The 12059-nt window shown below is 34.2% G+C and overlaps 1 protein-coding gene across 11 annotated transcripts in view; it reads left to right on the plus strand.

Moving 5' to 3' along the window:
- Positions 1 to 12059, plus strand: part of RYR2 (ryanodine receptor 2) — an 826096-nt gene that overhangs the window by 521838 nt on the left and 292199 nt on the right. For all 11 annotated transcript variants that reach the window (XM_072637850.1, XM_072637853.1, XM_072637851.1 and 8 more), the window contains 3 exons: positions 1076 to 1181; positions 4215 to 4358; positions 9497 to 9770. In XM_072637850.1, the coding sequence (XP_072493951.1) occupies positions 1076 to 1181; positions 4215 to 4358; positions 9497 to 9770 (524 nt within the window). The remainder of the gene's footprint in view (positions 1 to 1075; positions 1182 to 4214; positions 4359 to 9496; positions 9771 to 12059) is intronic.

A 12059-nucleotide genomic window follows, 5' to 3' on the forward strand; every position in this document is an offset into this window, starting at 1 on the left:
ATCCACTGTGCTAGCTAGCTGCCCCATGGTTATATTGTTGAGGTTAAATATTCTAAAAGTTCAAATGAGTTTAGAAGATTGGAATGAGGAAAAAAGAAAACTAATGCCTTATGAGCACTCTTCAGCATTATGAAGCTTTGAAATAATTTGAGCCTGTGTGATCTTTTTCACTAATTGTCATTTCTTTGATAACAACCAAGTGGGCAAAAATTAAGTTGTACTATGGCCAAAGGGCTATAAAAAATGCACATACCTTTTGATCCATCAGTACCTCTTCTAGGGCTGTATCCCAAAGAGATCATAAAAATGGGAAAAGGACCCACATCCATAAAAATATCTGTAGCAGCTCTTTTTGTGGTGGCCAAGAACTGGAAATTGAGGGATACCCATCAATTGGGGAATGACTTAACAAGTTGTGGTATGTGAGTGTAATTGAATACTATTGTGCTATAAGAAATGATGAACAGGCAGACTTCAGAAAAGATTCAGAAAAGCCTGGAAGGACTTATATGAACTGATGCTGAGTGAAATGAGCAGAACCAGGAGAACATTGTGCACACTAACAGTTACAGTTTTTGATGATTCATTTTGATACACTTAGCTTCTCAGCAATGCAAGGACCTAAAACAATTCTAAAACTCATGATGGAAAAATGCCATCCACATCCAGAGGAAGAGCTATGGAGCCTGAATACAGAGTGAAGCAGATGGTTATCTTTTTTGTTTTGTTTTGTTTTGTTTCTCATGGTTCCTCTCATTCAATTTAACTTTTCTATACAACATGGCTAATGTGAAAATATGTTTAATAGGACTATATATGTAGAGCCTATAGGAGGGAGAGAAAATTTAAGACTTATGGAAGTGAATGTTGAAAGATAAAAATAAACAAATTAATTTACAAAAGAAAGAATTTAGTTGTATATGCAATAGATTTTGAAAACTCTTAATCCTTTACCAAGTCAAAAGATATTTCCTTGTTTTTCCTTTGAATTTCTTTTCTCATATCTGTTCTAAAATATCTCAGGAGATTGTTCTATCTTTTCACATTTTTTTTCTTTTATCTTCCCTTCTGTCAGATCAATATGCTTCTGAATTTTAAGGATGAGAAAAATGAATGTCCATGTCCAGAAGACATTAGGGACCAACTCTTAGACTTCCATGAAGATTTGATGACGCATTGTGGTAATGTTTTTTTCTTTCTTCATACTCCTGTCTCTGACAAAAATTTGGCACTTAATTGCTTTTTGAATGAATGAATATTGTTAAAAGTGAGATGTGGTTTCTAATACAGTTTAAGAGAGGGATAGACTATGTAACTTTTCACAGTTACTTCAAATTCTTCAGCTTTATTAGGGGGAAAAAATGAGCTAAATTAATTGCCATAAATTCCTTCTTCTTAAGTAGTAGACATGTACAGAGATTTTTATTTTGTTTGAATGATGCTTACTCAGATCTGAATGGAAACATACTGTTGTATCATTTGATTTAACATATGAAACCTTTTGGCAGAAACATCTGCCGGAAGATTGGAAACCAAGTTCAAGTAATCCAAGATACATATTATTCTGGTGATATTTAGATCCCCCAAAAATAATCTAAATAATCTTGAAGGTCTCTTTAAACAAGAATCTATGACTCAGTAAATCAGTGCCTTATTTATGAAATGATACTCTTCCCATTTTATCATATTTCTTGTCTACATAATTATTTAGTCTGATCTACAACTTACCCTACCTCTGACCAGTGATCACCCAAATTTTTACTTCTCATTGCTTTCAGCAGGAAGAGCTTAGTGTTCCCACAGTAGGAATATATTTAATTTTGAGTATATTTTACTATAAGAGAATTGTTTCTGACACTGAGCTCAAATATGCTTCTCTCTGACTGCCATTTTTTGGTCCAGAGTAAAAGTCTAATCCTATTTATAAATCAAAGTACTTTGTATATTTTAAAACAGCTCTTATGTCCTTTTTTCCTTGACTAAGTATCCCCTTTTCTTTCACCTGTTCATTATTTAAGTCACTCTGAATATACTGTAGTTTAATTATTGATTCTTTTTCAGGATTATGGTTCACTTTAAAGAAAAAATTCAGCATAATTCTTGTAGTAAAATCTTTGGAACTGATTGGAAAAAACCAAACCTATTACTAATAGCATCACTTTATGTAAAGCTGATTTCAAAATTAATAAATGTTTAAAGTTTTTACAGTTCTAATGATATGTACAATTTAGTGAGAAAGATATGAATATTTTCTTTCAATTGCTATTTTTAATTAGAAGACTATAATAGCTTAACTTACAAGATAATTCACTCAGATTTTTTTATTTTTTTTATATATAATGTAATATTTTCAAGGGTCATTATTTTAGTTCACCATGCTTTTTGCTTTAAAATTTTGAATTTTGTTTTAAAATTATACTATCATTTTCTCTAAACCGTTTTTAGAAACTCCATAAAATATACTGACCATCAAAATTGTTGGAAGTAATCTCAAAGTATAGATAGCTAACATCATAATTGTATTTCATCTAGATCTGGGATTTATTAACTAGAACTTGTTTTGTAAATATTTCTTTCATGAGGAGATTGTTGAATATTCACACTTTACTCATCACTTTTCTCAATATTACACAATTATCTCTCATGGGATTTGAAACAATATTTTTTGTCTAGACCTGTGATATTATCAGGTTGGGGAATTCTTTATGTGGAAACTCCCTCCAATGATACAGATTGTCAACCTATTAGTAGTGGAAAAGTTAAGAAGTAGATAGATAGCATTGATTTTGTATTTATGAGACAGACTTGGTCCTTACAGTTTGCTGTACATTGTTGTATGTTTATGCATTCAACAATTCATTCTAGACCATTAATTCTCCTTTATATTTTGTTCCCCACCCCTGCTGTTGCATGTGCTTCAGGAGTTCTACAACTGCTGATGTGATCCTGTGGGGTATACAGGAAGATTTATTATTCCTATTTTTCAGGTTACATTAGGGGTGATGTGCTTCTGTGATATCAAATTAAAACTTGGAATTAGTTTTCCCCCTAAAATGTTGCTACAAATTGTGGTTAGATTTTATAATGCTCTTAATGCTGTAGCTAAGACCTATTATGAAAAAAAAAATAGACTTTTATGAGCTATCACAGAAACTGTTTGTAATGCCGTTTCCACCAGAATATATATTCTAAATTTCAAACAGCTTGTTTTGAAATGAATTTCTGTAAAACATATTCTTCAGCATATTGAAAACAGGCAGCATGTTATTCAATTTGTATCCATATGTGTCCATAAACCTTTTAGAAATGGGTTGCAAAATAGCTGACTACTATTCTTAGTTGTTGGAGGTGAAATGAAGGGTAGGGAGCTAAGGAGTATTGAGAGGATCCTCTTCTAAAACAGATGCCACGTATGTTCTAACAAATAAAGATTCATTTTATTTACATAATTCCTCTTACAAAATTAAAATATACCCCAGATTTTTAAGACTATTATTCATGGATCCTTTATAGTGAGTTATTTAAATTGGATAATCAAACTGCTTTCTTACTGACACCCAACTGAATTCAACTGCATTACAGAAAGGCAAAATGTTGATTGGTAGAGAGAAGATGGGAGGGATAATTTTAAAAATTAGAGAATAGACAAAATTGGAACCTCGAAGGGTTCTTCATAGGTAGGGATGAAATAGCTTCTAGGTTGTGGAGAAAGGGACCAGATTCTGGTTTGACAGACAATCATTAAACATGGCACCAGTACATATGGTTGAGGAACATCCTAGAATAATGGTAGGATCTCCTGCCTGATTTATGTAGTCTGCTATAACTCTGGGCTCACAAGTCATTTTCATAGCAATAATGGTAATAATAACTGACTTTTTATATAGCACTTAAAAGTTCCTTAAGTGCTTTATGTATAATTCCTCTTTTGACAACAAGAAAAACATAGTCATAAGGGAGTCAAATACCTGCAGGTGAATATTATACCCTAAAGAGGCAAAGATTTGAATACTAGTATGATTTCACAATGGGAAGGTACCATACATGAATATTCCCTGCATTAAAGTTTTGATCATAACCCTGGTCATAAGTGACAGTTGTGTTCCATGCTGTTGAAAATCACTTTCACTTAAAATAAATAACAAGGTCTGTGACAAGTTTCTGTTTGCAAAAGATACTTTATTTGTGTTTCTCTTCTGGCTTTTATACTTTAGGAATTGAATTGGATGAAGATGGAGCTCTGGATGGAAATAGTGATTTAACAATTAAAGGACGGTTGCTTTACTTGGTAGAAAAAGTGGCATACCTAAAGAAGAAACAAACAGAGAAACCAGTTGAAAATGACAGTAAGAAGCCCTGTAAGCAGTATTAAATGACAATGCCTAAGAAAATATAATATAATATAACTATTTTTATAAAAAGGAAATTTCAGTTCTCACAAGAACTAACCTTCTAGATATTGTTTTGTTTTCTCTTTTTCTTCTGCATATTTTCATCTTGTAACATTGTGGCAAAATAAATTGCAAACTTTGAAGACCTATTGTCAATTTTGTCAGTGAATTGCACTACAAGAATAACGTACAATAAAATATATACGTTGTTCTTATAAATTTTAGCATTTTGAAAGTCTCACACATGATTGATTTAATTTAAAACAAATGATGAAGTTTGTAGTTTCATAATATGCTTTTTTAAAGCATATATTTCACTTTAAAAAATAGAATATGACCCTAGAAGGAGAGAGAAACAAGGGAAAGCGAATCTCTTGTTTTTCCTCTCCTTGGGTACCAGGAGTTTCCAGTGTCCGAGATTAATCAGAGATAGGAACTGTCTGATATTGACTTTAATACCTTGAAGAGACTTCTGTTTTCTTCTTACTAAAACATGAAAATTGCTTTCTTCTTTTAGTGGCTTAAGCATATTTCCTAAATGACACAGTGGTCTTTAGTGCTACTTAGTGTATGGAGAGATGAAAATTAGTAGTTTCCTACAACAGCTTGTGCTCCATTGAGTCATTTGAGGTTCAGTTAGTTTTTTGTAAAAGTTATCAACCTTACCTATTTAAAGAATGTTACTCTATCACATCGAAGAAAAACACTTTGAAACAATTGTAAGTAAGACTGTTTTCCACTAATAGTTTAGATTTCCTGGCAGAAGGAATCAGTATTCACCTCCTTGTTGTGTAGGAAAAAAAAATCATTAATGTAGACCTGAAAACTGTAGAACAGGCAAAGGATATATGTAAGTGGAAATTCTAGAGGGACAAGAGGCAGCCTATATTTTTTGTCCATTTGGAGAACTAAAATAAATGTCAGGACAAGGCTGCTGGGCAGTTGCTATATTCTTACTTTTTGAGACAAAACAAGTGGGGAATGGCAGGCAAGAATAGTATTTTGCTTTTGCTGAGGTATGTTTTTCCTTTACCAGCTGTTAGAGAAATGAAACTCAGTACTAACTAGAAAAGGATTTAAGCATATGACAATTGAAATTCAGCTTCTAGCAGTAGTCATTAAATTCCAGCTAACCAACTGAAAAACAGCAGAGCTTCAAACTTCATTGTTGCTTTTTAAGAACTATACATTTAATTAAGCCAAGAGAACCCCAGCTTTTATTAGATGGTAAAAACTGAGGAAAAGTTGAGGAATAACAAAATGAGCTAGGTACCTTTTTTACCTGTATAGTATTTTTTCACACTCTTACTTTAAGTAAGATTATTTTTTGTTTCTTTATATGAATGATATAGTTCAACGTTTGTAATAAGAGTTTTTCCCCCTAGCAAAAATATACCATACAGGGTGTTCCAAAAGTCTTAGTTTAGTTTTAAGCCATTAGTAAGTCAATAAACATGTATTCAGCACCTTCTATGTGCCTGGCAGTGTGTTAAAAGCTAGAAATACGAAAAGAAAAATGAGATAAAAATAAAAGTCCCTGACAAAAGAAGCTCTCAATATAATGGGAGGAGACAACAAACAAAAAGAAATTGTAAAGTGGAGGGCAGAGAGATGGTACCTGGTGCACAGGGTCATGATAATAAAGTCCAAAAGAGTTTAACTGAACAGAGAATGAAGGGATTGTTGGCTTGAGCAACCTTCTTAAATGGAGGTTCTGGGAGACTTATTCAAATTTTTCTGTTACTCAAAATACCAAAATGCTACTCTGTCCTACCTTTTCATCAAAGAGTCATAGCAGTTCATTCAGATAGTGGTAATTTCTATTTCCTATAGATACCCAGTCTGTGGTATACTAGCAATTAGTATTTAAGAGAGCTAATAATCATTTTACGGTGAGAGTAGATGAAAAGGGGCAGGGCAAACACGTAAAATTATTTTTCTCAATGGTGATTCCTCACATAATATTTGAATGTAGTGAGCTAGTATTAATGTGTCTCCTGGCACTCTGTTAAGCACTAGATGCAAGGAAAGGTAAAAGGCTATCCCTGCTCCAATGAAACTTACAGCTTATTGGGAGTGGAGAGAGACAAATAAGAAACTATGTACAAAAAAGACATATCCAAGATAAATCAGAAATAATCAACAGAAGGAAGGAATTGGCATTAAGGAGGATCAAGAATGGTTTCTTGCAGAAAATGGGACTCTAACTGAGACCTGAAGGTTGCCAGGAAAGGTAGGAGGCAGAGATGAGAATGAAGAACTTTCCAGGCAAGGGGAACAGCTAATGAAAATGTTCAGTTAGGAGATGATATATTATTAATTTGCTGTTATGTGAGAGGAAGCATGGAGGACATTGTCCCTGGGTCAAAGTACTTGGGGTAAACGGGGGCTGAGAAGTATATGGTATAAGAAGTCTGGAAAGATATGTTTAGGAAGGGTGGGTTATAAAGGGCTTTGAATGCTAACAGAGGATTTTATAACTTTTCCTCCAAATGGTAAAGTGCTACTGGAGTTTATTGAATGGGGAGTGAGTGAGTGTGTGTGTGTGTGTGTGTGTGTGTGTGTGTGTGTGTGTGTGTGTATGTCTGAGACATGTCAGACATGTATCTGTTGCATTTTAGAAAGAACACTTTAACAGCAGAGTGGAAGATGAACATTAAATGAGGAAAGACTTGAGGCAGAGATCAACAAGCAGACTATTGCAGTAGCCCAGGTGTGAGGTGATGAGGATCTGTGCTAGGATGGGTGCAGTGTCAGAGGAAAGAAGGGAACATATGAGCATGGTGCTACAATGGGACTCAAAACTGATTAGATATCGTAGAGATGGTGGTGAGAGTGTAGAGTTGAAAATGATACCTAGGTTGAGAACTTAGGTGACTACGAAGATGGTGGTACCCTTGAAAGTAAGTGGAAAGTTAGGAAGAGGGGAGGGTTTGATAGAAAAGTTAAATGAGTTCAGTTTTGGACATGTTGATCTTAACATGTGTACAAGACATCCAGTTTAAGATGTCCAATGGGCAGTTGGAGATATGATATTGGAGGATAGGAAAGAGGTTAGGTTTGGACAAATCTGACAATCATCTGCATAAAAATGGTAACTGAATCTGTGGAAGGTGATGAGGTCACCAAGTGAAATAGTAAAGAGAGAGAAGAGAAAGTGGACCAAGACAAAGAAATGGGACCACTCACGCTTAATGGTGTGACTTGGAAGAAGATCCAACAAAGGAGACTGAGAAGAATCTGGGGGACAAGTAGCGGAAAACTATGAAAGAGCAGTATTACTACAACCCAGATAGAAGAAGCATAAAGAAGAGGATGATCTAAGGCTACAGAGGAGTCAAGAAGGCATTAGATTTTTATACACATACTGTGTGTGTGTGTGTGTGTGTGTGTGTGTGTGTGTGTGTGTGTGTATACATACATTCATATACACATACATATATACACACATATATGATATATATATATACACATACACACACATATATGTATTGTTCAGTCTTGTCTGACTCTCCATGACCCTATTTGAGATTTCTAGGCAGATATACTGGAGTAGTTTGCAATTTCCCTCTCCAGCTCATTCAACATAGGAGGAAAGTGAGACAGGGTTAAATGACTTTGACTTTTCCAAGGTCACATAGCCAGTAAGTGTCTGAGGCTGGATTTGAACTTGGGTCCTCCTGACTCTGGGCCCAGCACTCTATCCACTGCACCATATAGCTGCCCCCCTACTTCCCCTCCCCCCAGAATATATATGTGTGCATACCTTTCATCTCATTATAAGTCATAACAATTTATTTTATGTGCACAGTTATGCTGTGTTCTGTTTCCCACGTGCCATTTCCCATCATTTTTCATGTAATGTTATGCATCTAAGTATCGATTTAGGAGATCCAAATTAATAATTCCTATGAATGAATTGAAAGGCATTTATTAAGTGCTTATTGTATTTACTGCTTGCTAGGCACTTTAAAAAGGGATGAGCATACAAATATAGAAGTAAATCACAGGAAATATTATCCTGACAGCCAATTTGTAATATAATATTTACTACATTCCTAAATACCTCTACTTCAGTGCTTAAGCATTGTTAAGTACCTACAACTCTTCATGCCTTAGTAGACAGTTTCTTTAGCTGCTGTGACATCACCCCCTTCAAAAGCAGTGATTGCTTATTTGGCTTCCCCTGGGTATTGAGACTCTCAAAATTTAGATAGACTAAAACTCAAACAACTGAAACACAGTCTGTTCCCAGGGCTGTGCTTGAAGACTTTATAGGACCTGCCAGGATTAATGCTTCACTGGTATAGCCTGTAAGAAGCCAGGGTCACCATGTCAAAATGAGGCATTGGAGTAGGACTTAATAATAGATGTGTATATGTAAGTATTAATAAAATTGTTAAATAATAACATTCCCAAAGAAACAAAAAACATTTGATTCTTTGGTAATAATTGTAAATCTAATATTTATAATATTCATTGAAGAGTTAGTAGGATGAAGATAAGTAAAACAAAGCAAGAAGAAACTTTGAGGCAATATGAAGTCTTTTTCTAGAGACAATACATTTATATACCTTTGAATTAGAAAACCCAAATGTAAACACTACAATTTTGGAACAGTTTCAGATACTTAATTATGACTGCCTCCCCTAAGATGGACTATAAATTTTCCCCTTGGAATGGTCATTACTGTTTTTAATAAATATATTTGAATATAGAATACATGTGTTGTGAGTCAATAATATAAAGCTCCATTGTGTTTCTATAATACACGCAAAAAAGGAGGATAAACTGTATGTTGATAATTTTTTAAAAGATGTCAAGTTGTAAGATTTTTGTTATATATTATTACATGTCTAAATATATATTACTCATAGTTTCTGTTGTATGGAGCTGACAACATTTTTATTAATATTTCTAAAATAAAGTATTTTGCAGATATATTTATATTCATGTTATCTATGAGTTCCTCTTATGAACTATTTTCTATGCATAATATTCTTAGTCATTTTATTCTAAAATAAAGACCAGATACAAGATAAGGATATAGGAATGAATTATGCTTTCTCTCTCTTTCTTTCTTTTTTCCTGTTTTATTTTCCTAGCCACCCTTCAGCAGTTGATCTCTGAGACAATGGTCCGATGGGCTCAGGAGTCTGTCATTGAAGACCCTGAGTTGGTGAGGGCCATGTTTGTATTACTACATCGCCAATATGATGGCATTGGTGGTTTGGTTCGGGCATTACCAAAGACTTATACTATAAATGGAGTCTCAGTGGAAGATACCATCAACTTGTTGGCATCCCTTGGACAAATTCGTTCTCTACTAAGTGTCAGGATGGGCAAAGAAGAAGAGAAGCTTATGATCCGTGGATTAGGGTAAATTGACTGACTTCTGTACAGTGCTTTTCCCCCTATAAATTTCTTTCTTGTATTCCAGTAGCAAATGGTGTCCATTAATTTCAAATTTTCAAAATGGCCGCATGAGCATTTGGGTTTTTGCTGTTTCTAAAACGTTATGCTTTATTATTTTTTAAATCTTTAAGAAATCCCAACATGGAAGTTAGTAGATAAATGTGAATTGTTTCATAATTGCTGTCCAGAAGAGAGGAGCCAAGATAGTGAAGGGCTTTGAATTCATGCTATATGCATGAGGATTGATTGGAGGAATCAAGAATGTTTAATCTATGAAAAGAGGTGGTTTATTTAAATTTAGGAGGTTCATAATAGACATATCTTCAAGAATTTGATGAGTTGTAATTTGAGAGATTAGAGTTGTTGTAGATGGCCCCAAAGAGTGAAATTAGGAGCATTGACTACAGAAATGGTAAATTTAATTCCAATTAATCAACAAACATGATTCAGCATCTTTAAGTACCAGGCACAGACCTAGGCTTTGAGAGAACCACTATAAATGTGAGGGTAATTCCTATCCTCAAAAAATTTAAATTGTACTGGAGATGTATAACATGATTGCAGTTAAGCCAATATACGGTATAAACAAAATAAAAAGTCATTTGGCAGGATGTACTAAAAATGACAGTAGTTGGAAAGGTCTTTTAAAAGAGTTGGGACATGTTGAACTAAATAGATTTTGATATCTCTTCTATCTCTGAAACTATGTGATTTGGATTACTGAATGTTAGCATGATATTGTTATTCACAGCAAATTTTAGGAACAAAGACTAATTGAGCATTTGTGGAGGAAGGGGTTAAATATGCTCTTTTATTTAAGACTTATACCAAGAATTGTGAACTTTGACATTTAATACTGTTTGGTATTTGGTTGTACTGTTTTTAACTCTGGACAGCTAGGTTGCTCAGTGAATAGTTTCAGGCCTAAGTCAGGAAGACTCATCTTTCTGAATCCTGTTTGCCTCAGTTTCCTCATCTGTAAAAGGATCTGGAGAAGGAAATTACAAACTACTACAGTGTCTTTGCCAAGAAGACCTCAAATGGATCTCAAAGAGTCAGACATGATTGAAAATGATTGAATAAGTCAGTAGTGATATTCCAAAAAGGAATTCTCACTGAATGGAAGGTTGGGCTGCATGACCTCTTAAATAATTTTCAATTCAAGAATTCTATGATTTTGTGATAATTTTTAAAAATATCTTGTACCTGTCTTCATGCTTAAAGAATCATATTTCTATGGCATACACACATCACAACACACATATCTTTATGTAATACAGGCATATATGCATGTATAGGCAAATAACTATATTAAGGACCATTAAGCATGATATTAATAACAATTGATGATTTTTTATTTTGTTTTTAGCAGCAAGGTAGCATACTTATTTTCTACTTAGCATCTCTAGAAGTCATTGTATTTGTAAGTTTCCTTTGAGGTAAATTAAAAATATACAACTTAAGTACTAAAGGTCATAGGACAAAAAATGAGAAGAGAATGTTCCCAATGACTACAGAATGAGTTCCTAACCAAAGAAGGGAAAAATTCAAGCAGAAAAGATAAAAATAGGTAATTTAGATTACATGAAAGTGAAAAGTTTTTGCATGTATAAAACCAAAGCAGTTAGAATATGCAAGGAAGCTATTGCCTAAGAAAAAATCTTTATTTGAAATATGTCTGAAAAAGGTTTGGTTACATATACATGCATATACACATGTGAGATATATGAGACATCACATTTTAAATTACAGTTATATGCCTATGTAATATGAGATATCAAGTTAAAAAAAGAACAGATATCTCTAAAATTATCCTGTTGTTGTTGTGTTTGTCCTTCGTTGTCAGAGAGGACCATGACATCAAGATGATGACATGACTTGCAGTCGACTTAGATTTGAGTGAGGGAGGGCTGTGCAAGGTCACCATCCTCACTTTCTTCTCCTGAGTCATCTGGGTCCAGTGGCCTGATATTCATCAGAATGACTGGAGATGGCCCAGGATGCAATGGGAGACCCTGACCCTTACAGGCTTAGGTCTTAGCACAGTCTCACTTTGAGTGAGACACACCCATTCGATGAGTAGGCTTCTTTAAGTTACTCAAGGGATGGCCCCTTTAATCAACACAACAAAAAAAAAAATCAAACCTGGGGGGAAGTCCCTTAGAGTTCCTGGGTAAAAGAGAAACAATTACTATTTAGTTATTATATCCACTCTGTGCTAGGTGGGTGGGGACTTGTTGTCCAGTCCATGAG

Source organism: Notamacropus eugenii, chromosome 2 (genome assembly GCF_028372415.1).
Source record: "Notamacropus eugenii isolate mMacEug1 chromosome 2, mMacEug1.pri_v2, whole genome shotgun sequence".
In the NCBI taxonomy this organism is placed as follows: Eukaryota; Metazoa; Chordata; class Mammalia; order Diprotodontia; family Macropodidae; genus Notamacropus; species Notamacropus eugenii.